At 52.4% G+C, this 22021-nt stretch overlaps 2 protein-coding genes across 7 annotated transcripts in view; both read right to left on the bottom strand.

The window, feature by feature from the left end:
• Window positions 1–7595: 7595 nt before the first annotated feature.
• Window positions 7596–12512, bottom strand: MFSD6L (major facilitator superfamily domain containing 6 like). 2 transcript variants are annotated; one of them, XM_065910232.1, is made up of 2 exons: window positions 12253–12512; window positions 7596–9207 (listed from the first exon to the last, which is right to left on the bottom strand). In XM_065910232.1, exons 1-2 carry the CDS (start codon window positions 12497–12499, stop codon window positions 7820–7822), a joined length of 1635 nt encoding a protein of 544 aa, XP_065766304.1. In that variant the 5' UTR covers window positions 12500–12512; the 3' UTR covers window positions 7596–7819. The 2 variants fall into 2 exon arrangements, with proteins under 2 accessions (XP_065766304.1, XP_065766303.1); XM_065910231.1 differs by having other exon boundaries at window positions 7596–12388.
• A 173-nt stretch (window positions 12513–12685) lies between these two features.
• PIK3R6 (phosphoinositide-3-kinase regulatory subunit 6) overlaps window positions 12686–22021 on the bottom strand; it is a 47843-nt gene continuing 38507 nt past the window's right edge. For 4 of the 5 annotated variants that reach the window (XM_065910226.1, XM_065910225.1, XM_065910228.1 and 1 more), the window contains 7 exons: window positions 21886–21996; window positions 20173–20263; window positions 19818–19888; window positions 19242–19332; window positions 18765–18880; window positions 13433–13545; window positions 12686–12845 (listed from right to left, as the gene is read on the bottom strand). In XM_065910226.1, the coding sequence (XP_065766298.1) occupies window positions 12692–12845; window positions 13433–13545; window positions 18765–18880; window positions 19242–19332; window positions 19818–19888; window positions 20173–20263; window positions 21886–21996 (747 nt within the window). In that variant the 3' untranslated portion in view covers window positions 12686–12691. The remainder of the gene's footprint in view (window positions 12846–13432; window positions 13546–18764; window positions 18881–19241; window positions 19333–19817; window positions 19889–20172; window positions 20264–21885; window positions 21997–22021) is intronic. The other variant, XM_065910227.1, reaches the window with a different exon arrangement.

Here is a 22021-nt window from a genome sequence, read left to right as displayed (position 1 = left end):
AAAGAGTGAAATAATGCCATTTGCAGCAACATGGAAGGACCTAGAGATTATCATACTAAGTCAGATGGAGAAAGATACGTATTACATAACTTATATGTAGAATCCTTAAAAAATGATACAAGTGAGTTTTTTACAAATCAAAGTCACAGCCTTAGAAAACAAATTTATGGTTACCAAAGGAAACAGTGGCGGGGGGGGGGGGGGCATAAATTAGGAGGTTGGGATTAACATATATATATTGCTATATATAGGGGTCTTCCCTGGTGGCTCAGATGGTAAAGAATCTGCCTGCAACACAGGAGACCTGGATTTGGTTCCTGCGTCAGGAAGATCCCCTGGAGAAGGGAATGGCAACCCACTTCAGTATTCTTGCTTGGGAAATCCCATGGACAGAGGAGCCTGGTGGGCTACAGTCCATGGGATCACAAAGAGCTGGACAAGACTGAGTAACTGAGCGCACACACAATAACCTATATGGGAAAAGAACCTGAAAAAAAAATGTGTACATACAACTGAATCACTTTGCTGAACACCTGAAACTAACACAACATCATAAATCAGCTATACTGCAATTTAAAATAAAAAATTTTTAAAAAGAAGAGAAAAAAATGACACCAGATAAAACACTGGTGAAAGGATACTGTGGAAATATGAACTGAGAGCTTCAAATGCTCCAGTTTAACCTTGGCTAAAATTATAGTTGGAACAAAGGTCATAGACCACAGCTTAAAAGTCTCAGGAGGAATTCACTTTTGAAAATGCAAGGTATGATTCTTCATCCTGGCTCACAGCCTGGAGATGAGCATAGCCAGCTTGTGAGTTCCCCGAAATCCTTCCATTTCCCCAACAGTTGAAATTCCTTGCGGGGTGGAGAACAACCCTCCGGGCCCTACAATTGCTTAGGCCTTGTTAAGTCTTTTTTTGGCTCCGTCGTGAGCATCCACAACTTCCCCTATCAGGTAATGAAACCTCCAGCCCCTGAAGTGAAAGCACAAGGCCTTAACCACTGGACCACCAGAGTGGTTCCCTTGCTAAGTCTTTTAGTAGCCAGAGAGCGAAGGAGCAGCTCTTTGCTGAAGGAAGGAGGCAGCGGCCCTCCTACCCCAGGGCAACCTCAAGCTCTCTTAGCGCTACAGGAGCAGAATTGAGAACCTACTGTTCATCTCAGAAACCTCAACTCCCAGAGCCAAACTCAAGAGGAGACAGATTCTTCCTCCTTTAGACCTGCCTCTTTTACTAAAAAAAATTGTGGTAAAACATACAATTGACCACCTTAAACATGTGTAAGTGTATAGTTCAGGAGAAATAAATCCATTCACGTAGTTGTGCAACCAACCTCCATCCTCTTTCACCTTGGAAAAATAAAACACCATGCCCATGAAATGACACCTCCCATTTCCCCCAGCCCTCAGCCCTGGTAACAACCATCTACTTTCCATCTGTAAGAGTCTGACCATGGGAAGGACCTCATGTTGTCAGCAAGCCAGGTTTGTCTGCCCAATGTGCAGTGAGCCTGGGATGCTGAGGTTTGCTGCAGAGAAAGGGTCTGTTTAGGAGGCAGACAAGCCAGGAGATGGGAGAATTTACCTCAGATACACCTCCTGGAAGGCCAGGGCCTTGGGGTATTTACAGGATGAAGAAGCAGGGTGGTTTGAGGCATGGGGAGCGTGGGGAAAGGTGATTGCAAATGAGAAAAAGGTGAGGCAGTTGTTCTGTGCAGGTGCCGGTACAGCTACATCAGGCTTCCTCACTGGACCTATATTCAGAAAAAGGCAGCATTTTTTGTTTCCCTCAACAGGGCACAAGGGTTTCAATTTCTCCACATCTTTGTTAACACTCGCTATTGTCTGGGTTTTTTCTTTTTTGCTTTATTTTTAGTAGCAGCCATCCTAATGCATATGAAGCGGTGTCTCACCATGGTTTCAGTTTGCATTTCCCTAATGGTTATTGGAAAAGACCCTGATGCTGGGAGGGGTTGGGGGCAGGAGGAGAAGGGGATGACAGAGGATGAGAAGCCTGGATGGCATTACTGACTTGATGGACATGAGTTTGGGTGGACTCCGGGAGTTGGTGATGGACAGGGAGGCGTGTCGTGCTGCGGTTCATGGGGTCGCAAAGAGTCAGATGTGACTAAGCGACTGAACTGACTGACTGACTGAATGGTTGTTGGAGACGGAGAAGAGGGCGACAGAGGATGAGATGGTTGGACGGCAACACAGATGCAATGGACATGAACTTGGGCAAACTCTGGGAGATAATGAGGGACAGAGAGGCCTGGCGTGCTGCAGTCCATGGGGTTGCGAAGAGTTGAACACGACTGGGCGACTGAACAACTACAAAATGGTTATTGAAGTAAAGCATCTTTTCGGGCACTTGTTGGCCACTTGTATATACTCTAAGGCAAAATGTCTATTTGAGTCCTTTGCCTATGTTTCTAATCAGGTTGCTTGATTTTGTTATGTTCTAGTTCTTTCTATATTCTAGATATGAACCCCTGGATCTTCAAGTGGGCCATGCAGCCACTTGCCCTGTTTCTGTCACACTTAACACTGACTGTCGCCCACCCTGATCAAGGCTGAAGCAACAGAAGGGTAGCCTGTCTCAGGAAGAGATAACTGTGGGGCTGCTCTGGGCTGGCAGCGCTGCTGGTACCTGTGTTTCTCACCCCGTCTCCTGGAGGTGTCCTGTCTCTCACTCAGAGCTAGCTCAGCATCAGTGACAGCAGCAGTGGCACCTGATGCTCGGGGTTTTTTTTCTGTCTTTCCAGCTCCAGGAGCTACAGGGTCCTCAGGAAGCCGGCCTCACCCTGAGTTGGAACTTTGGGACGAGCTGGGACTGGGTTTGCCCAAGGAAGCCAGTGGGGGCATTTCCCTGTGAGTTTGGTGCCCCCTGGTGGAATACTTCTGAACTGTGCGCTGACCCCCTTCCCCTCACTTCCAGTCTTGGTTTGGGTCAGTAGCCTTCTGCTTATGGCCCTCGGCCTACACCTCTTGCACATACTCCATGTGGAGCTAGAAAATGGTCCCTCTGGCCTGAGAGGATACCCTCGCCCCTTGCACAGGGCAGAGGTGACACAGGAGTCCGGGGCTGCAGCCTATGATGGTTGGCATGTGCAAAACTGGAATTTCGATGACATTAGTATAATCAAGGCTATGGTCTTTCCAGTAGTCATGTACAGATGTGAGAGCTGGACCATAAAGAAGGCAGAGGGCCAAGAATTGATGCTTTCAAACTGGGGTGCTGGCGAAGACTCTTGAGAGTCACTTGGGCAGCAAGGAGATCGAACCAGTCAGTTGTAAAGGAAATTAACCCTGAACACTCATTGGAAGGACTGATGCTGAAGCTGAAGCTCCAATACTTTGACTACCTGATGCAAAGAGCCAACTCAGTGGAAAAGACCCTGATGCTGGGAAGGATTGAGGACAGGAGGCTATGGAGATGACAGAGGATGAGATGGTTGGATGGAATCAATGGACATGAACTTGGGCAAACTCTGGGAGATGGTGAGGGACAGGGAAGCCTGGCGTGCTGGGTTGTAAAGAGTTGGACATGACTTGACGACTGAACAAACAAACCAAGGATGAAGTTTCCTGCACTGAAGATGCCTGCTTGGGCCTCCCCCTTACATCTCAGACCCGGCCCCCCAGCCCCTGCCCTGGATCCCCTACCCATAGGCATGCAGTTCTAGCCCCCAGGGACTGCCTTTGGGTTCATGCCCTGGGACCCTGGCTCTGAGGACAGGGGGGTCATCTAGGGTTGGGGCTTGGGGCTCCATGTGGCCAAGCTGCACAGCAGACCAGGGGCTCCTTGCCAGACTCAGAAATGAAAATAAACATTCAGAACCCACATCCCTTGTGTTCCAGGATGCCATGCAGCTTTGCTGGGTAAGAGGGGCCAAAGCAGCGTGACGTTGGCTCAAAGGAAGGGATCATGTCATCAGATGGCACAACTTAGAAGATCATAGAGACCAAGATCTTGTTTTTCAGACTTGGAAGATGAGACCAACCGGTAAGTGATTTGCCCGAGGGGTCATATGTTAAGCTTTGCTTCTGTAGCAGAAGCCACCTCACCACATCACCCTCCCATCACAGACCACAGACTGCCAGGATCCAGATGAACTTCAATCCAGTCCAAACTCACGTCTCCAAGCTATTTCCCTAACAGAGCTGAAAAGAGAGTCAGGTTTCCTGAACGTAGTCCTGGAAAAGCCTTTGGATATTATGAATGCCTTCTGCCCTGCCCCACATCACAAGCATCACTAAACAGCCGTATCCCTGGGCTCAGTGACAGTCATCTGTTGTAGAAGGGAGCTGGCAGGCCTAGGAGTGTTTTTGCTATATTGTCTTCCATTTTTAGGATTTAGGTGCTGGTTTTCTATCACTCTGGACTCTGCCACTTCTACAGACCTTTTCCCTCATCACATGGGTTCAGAATTGCAAAGTCATTCATGATCCTTGGTACCTCCTTCTTCTCTGACCTCCACTTTATTATTGATCAATAACCAGGGGCTATATTATTGACTCCATCTCTGACACTCCTTTGCATACTGTATTGGTTTTCTCCGGCTGCCATAATAAAACACCATGGGCTGGGTGGTTTAAACCATAGATGTTTTCTCACAGTTCTGGAGGCTGGAAGGCTGGTTTTGAATTTTAACCTTTTGAGCCTTAATTGCTTCTCCTGTAAAATGAGTGGATGCTCTGACTTAATGAGATGGCTTTGTCTTAGCATGGATACCCCAGATTTTTGCCACTCAGGTTGGGGCCCAGATTTCTCCCTGAGTCCAAAAACTCACTTCCTTGGTGGCTCAGTGGTAAAGAATCTGCCTGCCAATGCAGGGAAAGCAGGTTCAATCCCTGGTCTGGGAAGATCCCACACGCCTGGGAGCAGCTAAGCCCACGTGCCACAACTATTAAGCCTGTGCTCTAGAACCCGGGAGCCGCAACTATTGAAGCCCATATACCCTAGAGCCTGTGCTCTGCAACAAGAAAAGCCACTGCAATGAGAAGCCAGAGCACTACAACTAGAGAGTAGCCCCTGCTCGCTGAAACTAGAGAAGAGTCCACGCAGCAACGAAGACCCAGCACAGCCAAAAATAAACAAAATTGTTGGGGAAAAAAACGTCACACAGAAAACTACCAACACTGGTGTTTTCCAAAGTACTCTCTAGGGAACACTAGTTCTGCAAGATAGTGATCTGTGCACCTTGAAGCAGGTTGCGGTATCTGTTACCTCGGGGGAATTACAGGGCCGACAAAGCTAAACAAATTTGTTGGCCACGGGGCTTTCCAGAGTCTTTAAATGCTCATATGTATTATAAGTTTCTAAGAGGTGACATCATTTACGTCATGTCTTAAATTGTTTAGCCAAGAATTCTTTTTTAATGCCCCTACCCCCCACCCCCCATCCCGCTAAAATCAAGTGTTCTGCAAAACTCCCCTGGAAAATGATGGTTTAAGTCAGCCTGGGCAGAAAGGTTAATGGCGCCTCCAATTTTTACTTTCCTCTGAGCTGGAACAAACATGTGCTAGAATTCAGTATCTCTGATAGCCACGAGGCTGGCTGCCAGCTAAGAATTTCATTTACTTTTAATGGTATGAAGCTGAACTGATTCAATGGCTTGTTACTAAAGTCATACATCTTGGGTCTAAGTCTTTGTGACTTGATCATTCCTTCAATATGCAAGTCTATTTGATCATCTCCATTCCTTTTTCTCCCTGCACTCAACCATCATGCCTACCCTGCTCTTCCTGAAATACTATTTGAACTTCTCACTTGACATTCAGCTTGACTTGTCTTGATCCCTTGTGTATCGATGTTTTCTGTTGGGCCTGCCAACTGGTCTTTATCTCTGGTTTCTGGAAGACAGCCTCTAAATTCTTGAAATTTCCTAAGGTATGAGTGTCCTTGTTATTCTTGGTGGGTCTCTCTGGACCACACCTGTATTTATGGTAATGAGGTGACTCTGGGAGGGCCCCTGGTTTATGTTAATGAAGTAACTAAAGATAGGCCCTGGTTTATGCTAATAAGATGACTCAGGACGGGCCTCTGACTTATGTTAATGGAGTGACAAATGAGGGACCCTAGTGCTAATAAAATGACTCAGAAGGCTGCCATGCCAGATAGACCAACCACATGCTGGAAGAGAAGTTTGGGGCTTTGAGTCCTGTGACATCAGCCTGACTTCTGAGAAGTGGACAGTGGCTAAATGACTCAATGAACCATGCAGCTATAATGGAGTCTTGGTAAAAACCACAGATGCTGGAGTCTCCCCAGTGGATATTGGTGCGCTCAGAGGTGAGGGGTCCTGATTCCATGGGGAGAGGACTTGGCCACTTCACCTTTGGGACTCTCTGAACCTCACCCTATGACTCTCTTCTCTTGGCTGTTCTGAATTATATCTTTTGTCTACAGTAAAACTGTAATCATTCATGCAGTGCTTTCTTAGGTTCTGGGAGTCATTCTAGTGAATTATTGAACCTGAGGAGGAAAGTAGGAACCCCAAATTTGTAAACAGTTGGTCAGAAGTGAGAGTGATCCTGAGGACCCCCAAATTTGTGGCTGGTGTCTGAATTGAGGGCAGCTGTGTGCTTCTTAACCTGCAGTGTGACTCCACTAGCTACTAGCAGTAGCTAGTGTCAGAAACCATTGCAATTATGCTGAGCGCAAGGAATTGGACATAAAAGGGTACATTCTAAGAACTTCCCTGGTGATCCAGTGGCTAAGATGACAGCACTCCCAATGCAGGGGGCCTGGGTTCGAACCTTGGTTGGGGAACTAGATCCCACATGCTGCAACTAAAAGATTCCACATGTCCCAATGAACACTAAGATCCTGCACACCGATCCTAAGACCCGATACAGTCAAGTAAAATTTTTAAAAGATGCAGTGGATGATTCTGATTGATTCATAAGGCTGTTGTGGGCAGTCCAATGGCACAGGTAGCATGTGGACCACCTGTAGCATCCTGGCTTTAGGGGTAGTATAGACCATCTGTAGCATCCTGGCTGTAAGGAGGCTGCCGCACCCTCATCAAAGCAGATGCAAAAAATCTCCACGTGCTCTTACGTGGTAGAGTCTGCAAAATTGGGTCCAAAGGACGTGAAATGACTTTTGCCCTGACCAAAATATGGGAGACGAGTCTAGGATCCTACTCCTGGTGACACACACACTGGAGAGTAAGAATGAAAACCTATTCACCTCCACATCCATCCAATACACATTACACTTCCCATCACTTTCTCTTATTGGAGACTTAAGTATCTGGGTGTGAGTATGGCACTTGTATATCAATACAGAGAGAGATAGGCAAAGAGAAGAGTTTTGGTTTCATTACCATCCTGACCTACCCTATAGGATAGGGCTCATGCCTTAGGACCTACAGGAATGCACATGACTCACCAAAGTCGTGGCCCCCTCTGCTAACTGAACCCTGCAGGTCCCATCGCCTTCCCGGCCCCATCAGCTTCATCTGAGCACTTCAGCCACAGCTGAAATCAACAACAAACCATGCAAAGCTTTTCCAAACCCCATCACCAATAGAGTGACTACAGAGGGAACATTTTTTGTTTTATAGCAAATGTATTCTTGCACCATTATTTTCAAAAGATTGAATGGCCAAAAGATGAATCTCCTTTTACTACAAAAGTAAAGAAAATCATGCAGTGAGATGAACCTGTGGAGCTTCAGCACAGACACGCTTCTCTCTCCCAGGGCTTCCTGCAGCCCTGCGGGACTCGTGGGCTTTGCCCTCAGCAGACTGAGTCTTGTCCATCCATCCGGCTCCTTCCCGGACCAGTGTGCATCCTGGCTCTGTCTCTCAGCCCCTCCAGTCAGAGTGCTCCTCCCTCATGGCCTTCACTAGCCAGTCCCGTTCGGTCCCCTGCTCAGAGTCACTTGTGTCACTGGCCTCCACAGCCAGCAGCTTGGAGTAGTTGATTTTCCGCTCCTGGGGGAGTCTGGGCTGGATGGACAGGAACAAGGCCAGCCAGAGCAACAGGAGGACGCAGCAGGCCTGGAAGAGCACAGGCAGGCTGAAGCGCATCACCACGAAGCCCCCCACAAAGCTGCCCAGGCTGGCCCCGCTCTCACAAACGTGGCCTCGGAACAGGGCGCTCAGGGGTCTCTCTGTTCCAGGAGTGGCCAGGTGCTCTATGGAGGTGGTGACTGCCCACCACAGAGCCCCGTGGCTGAGGGTGCTCAAGATCTGAGCGGGCAGGACGGACCACCAGTTCCAGAGAAATGAGTAATACAGCAGCTGCCCCGCCAGGCAGCCCAGCCCCAGCCCCACTGTGCCCACCCTGGACAGCTTCCTCAGCAGCGGAGCTTTGAAAGGATGAAGCAGAATTTCCCCCAGCAAGCCCAGGGCCACCGAGAAACCCATGATCAGCTCGCTGCTCCCGTGGTCTTTCATCTGCCAGAAAAGGAAGTTCTGCACCGCGCTGGTGGCACCTCCTGTCAAGAAGATGGTGAGGGCCAGGACGGTGAGGTGGGGGTCGCCGACCACTAGGGATAGGGCTTTGACTGTCCTGTAGCTGGGCTCCCGCCGCCGGCAGACAGGGACGGGAAAGGCGATGCTCACCAGTAAAGCCAGGGTGCTGACCAGGGAGTAGCCATAGAAGTGCACCACGCCCCGAGGGCCACTGGCCGCCAGGAAGCAGTCCAGCGGGCCCACCAAGGCCGCGATGCCACACACGCCGACGGATGTGCCCAGCAGCCTCCACACCCATAGGCTTCTGTAGCGGTCGGTGGCATCCACAAAATCCAAGTATTCGTAGAGGCTGTCGTCGGCCACCTGCTCCAGAGGGGACGTCAGCAGCTCCCAGAACACCACGGAGCCCAGCGAGACGATGAAAGTCCACTGCAACCCTTCCAAGGAGAGGCCAAGGTCCCTGCTGTCCCCCTTGGCTGCTGACTGGTTGGCTGACCTTGCCAGCGCTGTGCCCCCAGCAAACAGAGGTAGTGGTGGACTGACCACTCTAAAAGCACCTTTGAGGGGAGAATCTGTGACTCCTGGAGTGTCAGGATGGAGAACTCCGGATCTGTTCCTGGCTCCTTGGGTGGAACCCACGGAGGAGCTGGGTGGATAACTGAAAGGTTCTTGGCCACTTTCCCCAGGCCCTTCTCCGAAGCCACGGGTTCCAGCGACTCCAGAACTCCTCTCCCGTGGGAGGCTGAGCGCCCCGGCTGCGGAGTTGGAGGCTGGCTCTGAGGCCAAGGTGACAGTCCCAGTTAGTGCGACCCCCGGTGGTGGGCCCTCGGCGGTCAAGCTGTGGCTTCCATTACACCGGCGGTCCCCTGGGTCTCTGTCCAGGGGCGGCACCAGGACCATAAACAGGCTGGCGCCCGCCGAGCCCAGCAGCGAGGCTGTCAGGAGCACCCTCCGCTTCTGGTGGCTTCTGGCCAGGAAGGCACAGAAAGGAGCCCAGGAGGCCGCGATGAGGTGCTTGGTTCCCATGAGGATGCCCACCCAGGGCGCGGCGAGGCCCAGCTGCCGCAGGTAGAGGGTCAGGAACGGGGTCACGCAGGCATCCCGGACTCCACACACCAGGTGGAAGAGCCTGGCTACCCTCAGCGCCCTGCTGACGTCCCACTGGGGGTTGGCGCTCATGGCTGCCCGGCTCCCTCAGACCCGGGCGGGCGGCGGCCGCCGCGTCCTGTCCCCAGGAGGGAGGCGGGGGAGCGAGCCGCAGGGCGCCTCCAGCCTCCGGCGGCGCCGCGGTCACCGGGTCAACGGCCGCCCCCGCCCCCACGTCCGGCCACCGGCCCGGAAGTGGCCCCGCCCGGAGGACGCCGCACCTCGGGGGCGGGGGCTGCGCACCTGCGGGGCGCACCTGCCACGTCCCACGGAGCCTCCTCCGCCGCACACACCTGCGGGGCGTGCGCAGGTGCGGGAGGCTCGCGGGCTGGGGCCTGCGGGGTGCGCTCCAGGCCGCCCCTCAGGGCCCCACGCTGCCCGCGAGGCTGAGTTACCTCCCTGAACTGCTAGAGGCAAGGAAAACTTGGGGAGCGAGAATGGAAGCCGTGATACGACACCCCGCCCCCGCTTTCATACTCTTCAGGTGTTTACTCACTGGCCCCCTGATTAAGGACCATCCAGTTCCCCCTCAGGAACCGTCCCTGTCACCCTCACTGACAAATCCTGCCCCCTCCCCAGGCTCACCCGCTCACCTTCCTGCTTATTTTCCTCCACAGCAGAGTCCCTGTCAGACACACTACTGGCTTCTATTTCAGGGGTTTATCTTGTCGACTGTCTCTCTCCCATCAGAATCAAAGTGCTATTTTTGTCCCCAGGGCCTAGAACCGTTTGATTGGATATGAGCTGCCCCTGGAAGAGGCATGACTTTAGGCAACACAATTTTCTCCAGTGGAGACATTCCCTGAGAGGGACTGACAGCCGAGGGAGGATTTGAGGTGGCAGTTCCTCCAGGCAGCCCTCCAGTACACCCCGACCCCACCAACATTATGCATGTCCTGGATCGGTTTTTATTTTGGGCCACATGTGTGATCTTAGTTCCCCAACCAGGGATCCAACTGTGCCCCCTGCATTGGAAGCACAGTGTCTTAACCACTGGACTGCTAGGGAAGTCCCTGGATGGTTTTAAATTATCCCCAAGAGTGCCTTTTGTCCAGTTTGGGGATACACATGCCAGAGGTGGCTAGCTGACATTTCATCCAAAAGTCATACTCCAGAGGCATTAATATTAGCACGTGAACAATCTTAGATCAACGGAAGTGGATTTATTAATTATCCCGACAGATATTGGCAAACTTTCACATGTCACATGGATTGTTTATAATTTTTTTTGGGAGGCATTTCCTCCCTTGGTGAACAGGGTATTAGAATCCAGAGATTCCAGCAGCCCAAACCCTTTGGAATAGCAGCCTTTACTCCGGGAAGGCCCAGTGTTCAACAAGAGCTGTTTGGTGAACTTTTCAAGCAAGATTTGTTCAGAGCACCTAATTTGGCTGGGGGTGAGGATGAGGGGGCTACTTGCCAATGCACACCTAAATGTGCAGCAGAATTTGGTCTACCACATGCTTTCTTTGTAAGCTGGTGGGGAGATTGTTGGGGGAAGGCTCAGAGCCCTCCTTAACTCTGAGTAAACCCTGCAAACATTTAGTTCAAGAATCTAGTACTCGTTGCCCAAATTGTTATGAATCAATTAACATCACCCCAATGACAGAAGAAGAAAATCTAGCCATGTTCAGTGATGCCAGTCATTTCCAGTTTAAAGTCACCTTAGTCACATTCAGGGCTGTTCCTAGTTCCCCCCTCTTCCCTGGGCTCCTCAGGGGGCAGCTTCAGTGGAGGACTGCACATTCACTGACCCCTCCATCTTAGCTGCTTAAGGTCGACTGCCAATGAAGAGCAGGGCCTTCGCCACATGGTGTCCATCAAGATATCCACAGTCCATATCTGGGCATCAGGTCCTGGGGTCCCTGCTGCCACCTCACGGCTGCACCTCTCCCCTTTCACAGTGAGACCCCTGGGGCTTGTCTGCAATCAGCTACCTGGGAAAAACCTAACTGGCTTCCCATGCCCACAGAGACACAGGGGCTCTCTTTAAGGCTACTCTTGGATCCATCTGCCTAAGCACCCCAGGCGGCCCCTCTTACACCATCTCCTTAGGCTCTGAGAATGTGCTCAGACTTGCCCCCCACTCCTGGGGCACTGAGGCCATAAGAGAAGTGCCTACTTCTCTACTCTTGGGTCCCAAACTTGGAAGGGACTCTTCCATCCCAGAGTCACCATGCCTGGGTGATAGGTATGGACTTAACATCTGGATATACACTGTTGAACTCAAAGCCAAGAAATCTGATGTCTTTTATCTCTGGCTCCTCTGAAATGAACTTGCATTCCCACCTCTGCTTTGGCAATAGCACTGGTCAGGAGGCCCTCAGTAAACGTGAATGAGGAGGGAGCTGGGCAGGTGGACAGAACACACCAGTGAGCGTTTCACCAAGCTCTCACCTAGCTAAACAGATTCATCAGGTTAGACTAAGTCGTGCCTCCGCTGTCTGTTAAAATAACACATATTGAGAATTCCCTGGTGGTCCAGTGGTTAAGACTGTGCTTCCACTACAGGGGGCGCAGGTTCGATTCCTGGTTGGCAAACTAAGATCCCATGTGTCAGGCAGGGTGGCCAAAAAGAAAAAAATTAAATGAAATAAAATACAAGAATTACTGGATATTAGATGAAAGCAGAAAGACTTTAGTGTGCATTTACTGAATCTGACATGTCCTCTCACCTGGGAGAGACGCCCGCCTAGGAGTGGTCGCAGGGCTGAAGGAACAGCCTGGGTGGGAAGGGAGGGTTGTGGCTGCCGCTGCCTGCTTCTTGTTTTCCCCAGGCTGCCGGGCCCTGGCCCGGACCACAGCTCTCATCTTGGTTTCAGCCTGAGTGGGAGAAGATAGCGGGAGAGGCGGTAACTGGAAATTCACGCAGGAGTGGACGCGGGCTTGAGGAGCTGGGTTCTGTGTACACCGCTTGGTCATGGCCTTCTCAGGCCTTTGTGTGGGTGCTGCTCCACCACATCCGCCCTGTGCTCCGTCGCACTTGCTGGCTTCTATATGCCGCTGGAAGCCACCCCAGGGAACCTTGTTCTAGCCACTGGGGCGGGTGTTTGCGGTGGGACGGGTAGTGTATCCTTTCTCTCAAGCCCGCCACCCTCGGGCTCCCCTTCGGGTTCACTGGACGATGCCAGAGAACGTGTTGATGGGCATCAGAAGAGGCTTAGCCTTGGCTTTGTTCCTTTCCATCTCCTGCCGGTGGGAGCTGAGCCCCAGCACCTTGGATTTGTGGGTCCCGGAACACGGCTCTGGGCAGGGAGCAACCTCGAACCTATGGGCAGAGAGAGGCCAGCTCAGGAGACCCATCTCAGGGGTCAGATCTGCCTGGGCATTTTAAAGGTATAGACAATATACCTTTAAAGCATACCCTTTATTGTCGGGTATAGACAAGGGGGAGGGGCCGATGAGAGCTGAGGAAGAGTCAAAACGAGAAAGAGCAGCCTGGGGCGAACACAGGGAGAGGACGTGCCCAGGTGGGTCACTCTGTGTGCCTGCCTGACCCAAATACACCTCCCAGGTGACACCAGTAAGGGTCACATTAACTGCAGCATAACTGCCTCAGAAGGGCAGTCTGTGTATGTGTGTGTGTGTGTTTTGGGGGGGTGGGGCACAGTGCCAGCCCCCGGGGATGGGTCAAGGGCTGCAGGCTGAGCGTCTGCAGAGGAGATTTGGGACAGTGTCATCTCAGCTGCTGCCTACCTTCAGCCACTCAAGTGCTCTTTTGCCTGGATTTAAGTCCTCACCTGAGTCCATACCCATCAGGGACACCTGCCTGGCACAGGACCCAAACCCCCTTCAAGGTGTTCAGGGCTCGAGGCAGGAGGGGGAGGGGCTGGCTGCTGTGGGGCCCAACCTCACCTGACCACATCCTTGTACGTGCGGCAGCTGTCCTTGTCCAGCGACAGGGTCAGCAGCCTCCGGTCCTGGCTCTGGATCTGGATGTGGGCTGTCCGGAAGGTGTTTGTCACCACCTGCAACAGAGACAGCTCAGGGAGCATCACCTTGGTAACCGGCAGCCCAGCCAACACCTCCTGCCCAGTTCATGGGGGCCCCCGTCTCTCTTTCTGCAAGTGACTCTTGAGCAGTGACAGCCCCGCAGAAAGGGCTTCTAGGTTGCCCGGGCCCTTGACTTGCCCATCATTTGTGCAGTTCTTTTTCCCAACCTGTTGCCCTTAATTTCAAAAACAACCTGGGATGCTGCGGCTGGACCCTACCAGGTGCTCCAGTGACCTGACAGGCGTGTTATGTGTGGAATTGGGGGATACTTCCAGGTTTTTATAAGCCCAGTTATTAGTTGAATTGTATACAAGATCATTTCCCTGGGGCAGAGACAGAAGGTCTAGAAAGTGGCAACTTACTCCTGTGAGTCAGACCAGGCCTGTATCAGTTTGTACCAGGGGACCGGTGATAGGCAGGAGGGATCCATCCTCTGCTTGGGAAACCCCACCTTCCAAACCCAAAGCCCTGTGGCTTCTCCAGAATACACCCAGGACCAAAGGAAAACAGCCCTGAGGCAGCCCTCCAATCCATGACTTGGGGAACACGGAGGCGGGGGGCGGGGGGTTGCTGCTCCTGAGAGGCCCCTCCCCCTAGACAGAGAAGATGGAGCATCTTGGGTTCCCGATGGGGCTCTGAGGGCCTTTCTGGTCACTGGCCACTTCCACATGTGGACAGCAGCTTTGGGTGATCCACTACCACAGAGCTCTAGTTTCTAGAGCCTTAGTCTCCACCTCTTTCAAGCATAGAACCACCTTTCCCAAACATAAAATTAGAGATTCTGATCTAAGTGATCAGCAGTCCAGCCCAGGCCTGGGCATTTTTGATAAGGTCGCCACTGTAGGCAGGGCTGATCCACCTTCCTGCTGTCAAACTGTAGGGAACTGCTTCCCTGATAGCTCAGTTGGTAAAGAATCTACCTGCAATGCAGGAGACCCTGGTTCGATTCCAGGAGACCCTGGAAGATCCCCTGGAGAAGGGCAAAGGCTACCCACTCCAGTATTCTTGAGCTTCCCTGGTGGCTCAGTTGGTAAAGAATCCACCTGCAATGCAGGAGACCAGGGTTCGATCCCTGGGTTGGGAAGATCCCCTGGAGAAGGGCAAAGGCTACCTACTCCAGTATTCTGGCCTGGAGAATTCCAGGGACTGTATAGTCCATGGGGTCACAAACAGTCGACCATGACTGAGCGACTTTCACTTTGACAACAGCGTCGAAGGGCTTCCCAGGTGGCCTAGTGGTAAGAATCTGCCTGCCAATGCAGGAGATGAAGGAGACCCACGTTTGATCCCGGGGTCGGGAAGATCCCCTGGAGGAGGAAATGGCAACCCACTCCAGTATTCTTGCCTGGAAAATCCCAAGGAGAGAGGAGCCTGGTGGGCAACATTCTGTAGGATTGCAAAGAGTCAGACATGACTGAGCATGTATGCATGCAAACAGAGTAAACCTGAGGAGGTCAAGCACATCCGGGCATTTCTGCTGGACTTTTGTGGACTGGGAGGGTTGGCTGCCAGAAGTCTCTGGGCAGGGTGTACAAGAATCTCCCAGGAAGAGAGTCAAAGCACAGACTCCACACCCAGAGCACCCCGGTTCCTATCCTGGCTCTGCCACTTATTAGTTGTGTGATCTTGGACGTGATTCTTAATCTCTCTGTGCTTTTTGTTTCTGACCTATTGAGAACAAAAATATGTTACCATTAGCAACTACCTTGTAGGTAAAAGGGAACTCACTGGGGTGTTTAGATTTTCAAAAATCCCACAACCAGGTTATTTAAAGAGGTCATTCAAAATAGAAACCGTCGTAAGGAACTGACTTTGAAAGAGGAAATACATGAAAAGGAAATAGGTCCACCCTGGAGCTCGAAGCTCAAACACAGAGCATCCTGTCTGGAAATCGCAGCTCAGTACAGAGCTCTCAGCCCATAGAGGGCTCCTCCAGGGCAGAGGCTGCCCCAGAAAAAGGGAGCTCTGGTTAGGGGTGAAATCCTGCAGAGGCGGAGGCTGGATGAGAAGATCAGGAGACATCTGGAGAGCTCCTGCTGTGAGTCGTTCCCATGCTGAATGATGGGAGGATGGAGAAGGGCCTGAGCCCTATAGAGACGTTGAGATCACATCACTGATAGTTCTGCAAATGCTGCTATGGCCATGTCCCCAGGATTTGGGGGGGGGGGGGGGCGGGCAGCGGGTGGTCACAGACATGGGGCCCTAGCTCTCTGGAGAGAGGGTGGAGGATGTGCAGGGAAGGGCCTCCTGGGGGAGATGACACCTGAGTTTAAACTTGAAAGAGAAACAGAGGAGGACAGGGAAGAGAAAGGGAGTTTCAGGCCAAGTGAGGCGCAGAGGAGAGATGGCCAGCACACTTCCAAACATAACTGAGCAGGGTGCTATGGGGCCTTCCCCGGAACAGGCCTTTCCCTCATATCCTCTGCTTCAGCTCCTCTCCTCCTGTACTTAAGTCACAGTATCTGATGCACATTTCCCGAGTTGTTTTATTACAGATGCTAAAACCACCACCAATGGAAGAAATTAACTACATGATAATTATTAATTATAATAATGATAATTATTAATTACATAATCATGAGCAGGTAGCCCCCAGACCCACTGGGGTTTGATGGTGTTAACGCCTATGACATCACTCCGTTCCTTTGCCATCAACCAATCATAGAATTGTATACCAGCTGATCGCATACCCTAGGGAGCCCCTCCCTCATCTGGCTTTTAAAAGTGCTTTGCTGAAACTCCTTGGGGAGTTCAGTGGTTTTGAGCATCAGCTGCCCTGGACTCCTTGTTTGGCACCTGCAATAAAAGCTACACTTTTCTTCACCACAACCCAGTGTCAGAAGACTGGCTTTACTGCACCTGGACGAGAGGACCCAGGTTTGGTTTGGTATTACAAATAACCTGGTGTCAAGGGTGTGCAGGGCTGGCTGGGATTGCAAATAGAGAGGAAGAGGAACCAATCTATGCAATGCTGAAGTTCTTCCACCCTTCTGCCCGGAGAGAGGAAAATGACCAAGGGTTTTAAGCACAGAGTGCTGTGTCTGTTTTAGAAAGATCACACAGGCAGAAGTGTGGAGGGTGGACTGAAGGAGCACTGGTGTGACGACGGGGGGCTGTTGAGTTTGTCCAGAAGGAGGCGGATGAAAAATCTGGCCCAAGAATGACCAGTTTGCTTTGGTTTGCCTAGAACTTTTCCTAGTTTTAGCACCAAGAACCCCAGGTCCTAGGAAACCCTTCAGTCCCAGGAAAACTGGGACAGCTGGTCAACCTCGCTGGACCAGGAGGATGGAGAGGAAGGGAGGGGTATGAGAGTGTTTGAGAAAGAACACCAGCAGACAACAGGAAGTAACGAAGAGGAGGCATCTGAGCTGACTCCCAGGTTTCCAGGAAAGGTGACTGGCTAATGATGGCCTCAATGGACAGGAGATGGACACAGCAGAGGAGGGCATGAAATAACAACAGCCGCTAACACGTATATGGGACTTCCCAGGTGGCTCAGTGGTAAAGAATCCACCTGCCAATGCAGGAGATGTAAGAGACACTGGTTTGATCCCTGGCTCTAGAAGATCCCCTGGAGAAGGAAATGGCAACCCAACTCTAGTATTCTTGCCTGGGAAATCCCATGGTCAGAGGAGCCTGGCGGGCCAGAGTTCATGGGACCGCAATGAGTCTGACACGACTAAGTGACTAAACAATACAGTACCACATATACAGCTCTGACTTGGATGAGTGCTCTTCTAGAACCTTTACATGTCATCATCCTTCAGTCCTCACAACAACCAGATAAGGTAGCTACCATTATTATCCCCATTTTCCAGATGGTGAGACTGAGGCACAGAAAACTGGAGACTCTTGCCTAAAGTCACATAGCTGGTAAATGAGAGCCCCAAGATCTGAGTCTAGGCGGTCTGGCTCTAGAGAACTCCACTACTGGAAAGCACTGGCTTTGGTTTTGGGTATCTTGAGTTTGGGATGTCATGGGACACCCAGCTCATGCTAACTTACAGGTCAGACACTCAGGAGTGAATGTCAGAGCAGGAGTTAAAGATGTGGGTGCCCTTAACAACTTGGACTAAAGCCTTTGAGAGTCCAAGGACTAAGAAAAGAAGTGGGTCATGGACCAAAGTGGAGAACACTATCTATTTAAGGACCTGGTTTAGGAAAAAGAGTCCCTGAATCACTCTCCCCCTCTCACCTACCAGGCAGATGCCCAGGGCTGGGATGAGGTGGGAGGTGATAAGAGTGTGGCGGCCCTGACCTGCGCAGATGCAGGATATCACAGAAGCACTCAAGACACTCGGGCATCAGACCTCGAAGGCAGCTTGACCTAAAGGGACCATCTGCCTGGTAGGTGAGAGGGGGAGTCCAGGCTTTCTGACAACACGGTTCAGGTGTGATCATGCACTCCAAGCCCAGCTGAGTAGGGCAGTGACATCCAGAGTGGCTATCAGATAAGGAGAAAATGGGCAGGACCTATGTCTGTATCTCTATGAGTATCAATAAGAGCAAAGGGCAAAGGGCAGCAGTAGGGCCATGGGGTTGAAAGGACAGGTTTTATTTGGTCAAAGGCTGGGACTTCTCAGATGCCACAGTCACTAAGAATCTGTCTGCCAATGCAGGGGACACAGGTTTGATCACTGGTCCGGGAGGATTCCACATGGTGTGGAGCAACTGAGCCCGTGGGTCACAATTACTGAGCCCACGTGCCCTAGAGCCTGTGCCCTGTGACCAGAGAAGCCCCCACAGTGAGAAACCAAGGACCACAAGGAAGAGTAGCCCCTGCTCGCTGCAACTAGAGAAAGCCCAAGCACAGCAACGCAGACCCAATGCAGCCAAAAACAAAGAAACACACATAAAGGCTGGGCCGCTGCAGTTCTGGCTGCTGTGGGCAGCGGATATAGTCCTCGGGTGCATTTTGTACTTATCTGTGTACATCGCAGGTCCTCAGATGGTCCAGGTGGAGGTGGGGGTGGGGCCTTACCTCTTCCAGGGCCCTACTTATGCCAGTGGGTGCTCAATATTTCAGACAGACTGGAAATCAGGTTCTTCCCAACAGGAAGACTGGTTTCAACAGCAGGGCTCACAAAGGCTCGGGGTTCACTCCCTCTTCTCTGCACACCCTCCCCGGGCTCTCTTCTCTGATTCACCCGACCCTGTGTGAATCTCCCCAGTTCCCGTCCTCCCCAGGACTTACAGAGAAGGACCTTCCCGCCAAGTTGGAGGTCTTCACAATCTCTGTCACACTAACTTTCAGGCACGTGTGGTCCGTGTCGGGAGCAGCAGTGGGGGCGCAGTGGGTGGGCCCTGAAACTGGGAAGGGTGAGATGAGGGGCTGTAGATGGGCCTCCAGGGGAGGAGGGCAGCTGGGGATGCTGTGTCCTAAGAAGGACATGAACCCACCGTGACCACCACCCCTTTCTGTTTTAACCCCTTCCCATACCTGCTCAGGCAGGAGAGCGTGACCCTGGGCTGCTCGGTGACCCACCTGAGGGCCGGGCTGGGCCTTGCCAAGCAGCCTGGCGCCCAGTCCTGGGCCCGGCACGAGTGGGAGCTGGGCCAGCTTCCTGCTCTCCCAGGGACGGGGAGGGAGGCTGCCTTCCCCCGCTCCCTCCGTCTCCTCCGCCCTCTCTCCTCCTCTGGCCCCAGCTTCTCTGCTTGCCCAGCTCCTCACCTTCAGTGTCACTGGCTGGAAGGGTCTTCAGGACCAGCCCGGTGGCCCGCAGGGAGACGGTGACCTCCCGGGTCCGGTGGCTGAGCAGGGCCTGGGGAGGGGGACGCAGGGACAGATGGGGTCCTCAGGAGAGGGCACACATCGCCACATCAACAGCCTGCTTGTCCCCCCACCTCTCCTTCTCCGCTTCCCGCCGCTGCCCTGAGCCCCGGTTAGGCTAACGTCCAGTAAGGAACCAGAGGACGAAGGCCCAGAGCACTCAGTCCCGGGGGCACGTTCTGCCCTCCAGACTGAGGACTGTACTCCAATGCATCTGGTCAGCTAGGGAGGAGGGTATTTTTGAACAAAGGGACAGCATCCTGTTCCTCACATCAGATGGCCTCCTCGTCTGTGTGTGAGGCCAGTCATGACCCGCCCATCCCTGCAAAACGCTCTGGAGTTCGGGAAACTGGGGACTGTGTCAAGGGAAGGGCAGAAGGTCCCTCTGTCTGCTGCCTGCTCCCCGCCACGTCCCTGACACCTGCCTCCCTCCAGCGGTACCTCCGGCCACCTCCTGACGGCGCCACGCCCACTGACCTTCTGGTAGCAGATGGACAGCTCAGCCCCTGGGCCCTCGGCCACGCCCCTCCTCCGGGGTGAAAAACTATCTGTGGGAAGAGAAGAGGCTGAATGAAGGTGGGAGGCCCTGTCCCTCTCTCATCAAGGCCCAGGTGAAGCCGCCTCTGTTCCAGAGTGGAAAGGCTGTATCTCAGGGGGCGCCAGGCTGCCGTTAGGGCTGGGCGAGCCTGCAGGGGACAGGGCACCCTGGTGCTCCGCAGAGGTGGGGAGGAGTGGGTGGGACGGGGCCGTGAGAGGTGGGAGGGCTTTCTGGAAGTGGGCCTTGCGGAAGCTGAGTCGGCTGAGCTTTGGGAAAGGGGAGACAGATGCTCACCTTTGGGGAACTTGGAGTCTTGGATCTTGACCTTCAGCTCGGTGAGGAAAATGTCCTCGGCAGGGTCTTGGCTCAGGTCACCAGAGAAGATCTGGAGGGAGGCCGGGGGGAGGGAGGGAGGCTAGGGGAGGTCGTCCCTGCCAGGGGCAGCTCCCAGGGCCCCATAGCCCAGGATGTTTTTAAAAATATTTACTTATTTATTATTTATTTGGCTCCCCTGGGTCTTAGTTGCAGCATGTGGGATCTAGTTCCCTGACCAGGGGTTGAACTCAGGCCCGCTGCATGGAGTCTTAGCCACTGGACCAGCAGGGAAGTCCCGGGATGTGGGATTTTGATCCTCCCACCACTGTCCTGGAATCTTCCATGTGCCAACCGCCTTGCCGTCATCTTCCCCCATCAATCGTTTAATATATTTTTCTACTCATTTAAATGCTCACAAAAACCCTGTGATGAAGGTTGCTTTCCCCATTTTAAAGATTGGGGGAAATGGGGCTTCCCCGGTGGCTCAGTGGTAAAGAATTCACCTGCCAATGCCAAAGACATGGGTTCGATCCCTGGTCTGGGAAGATCCCACATGCCACAGAGCAACTAAGCCTGTGAGCCACAACTACAGAGCCTGAGCTCTAGAGTGCCCGAGCTATGGCTATGGAGCCCATACACCCTAGAGCCTGTGCTCTGCAAAAAGAGAAGCCACCATGGTGAGGGGCCTGCAAATTGCAGCTAGAGATCACTGCTACTCAAGAAAAGCCAGCACAACTACAAAGACCCAGCACAGCCTATAAATAAATAAATTTATTTTTTTTAAAAGGTGGGGAGAATCAATGTCAGGGAGGTGAAGGTAGTTGTGATCACACAGCGAACATGCAGAGGGACCAGGAGGCAGAGCCATGAACTTCTCACTACCTCACACTGCCTCTAACTCTATACCCCCTGCACACAGCCAGTCCCACACTGACCCATCCTCTGATACACACATGCACACTTTACTGTGCTACTAGCAGGAGACTCAAGATGAACAAAGTATAGTCTCATCTCAGGGGACTCAGAGTCTTGGTGGGGAGGCACTGGCTTCAGCAGGTACATGACAAAGTGGCAGTGAGGTGCCAGAGCGAGGCCCGGAGCATCGCAGGAACACCCTGGAGAAGCACTTCATTGTGTAATGCGGTGAGCAGAGCAGAGGTGAGGGCAGTTGCTGCAAGAGGTGAGGTTAGCAAGGATGATGGGGAGGATGTAAGGACAGAGAGGCCTTCCGCGTGAAGAAATCTGCTTCTGCTTGAGCTTGAGGTGTTAGAAGTTAATGGTTCTCTTACTTATCCAGAGAGGAAGAAGATAAAGTGAACAACCAAGAAAGTCTGGATGGGGGACTTTTCTGGTGGTCCAGTGGTTAAGAACACACCTTGCAATGCAGAGGACATGGGTTCGATCCCTGGTCGGGGAACTAAGATCCCACATGCCGAGGAGCTACTAAGCCCATGGGCGAAAACTAGAGGGTCTGTGAACCACAACGAAAGATCCCGTGTGCAGCAAGGAAGACCCGATATGGCCAAATAAATAAAATAAATAAATATAGGGAAAAAAGAAAAAAGAATGTCTGGATGAGTTTATGACTTGCATCCTGGTCCCGTTTCCCTGGAGCCAGCGTATTTAGGTTGCGGGGTCCTGGGGTTCAACAGGCTGCCATGGTCCCCTTGGAGCCCCAGGTGGGAAGCTTACCTTGACTGTGTAGATCTGGAAATAGATGGGCTGGGTGCCCATGCGAACATAGTAGGTGATGGCATCCAGGATGAAGGGATCTACAGTCTGGGATGTGTCCAGGGAGAGAGGCTGTGAGGGAGGGAGGGAGACTGTC

This window comes from Muntiacus reevesi, chromosome 18 (assembly GCF_963930625.1).
Source record: "Muntiacus reevesi chromosome 18, mMunRee1.1, whole genome shotgun sequence".
Taxonomy (NCBI): Eukaryota; Metazoa; Chordata; class Mammalia; order Artiodactyla; family Cervidae; genus Muntiacus; species Muntiacus reevesi.
The sequence above is the reverse complement of the archived record's forward strand: the minus strand, read 5'-3'. Positions and strand labels throughout refer to the sequence as shown.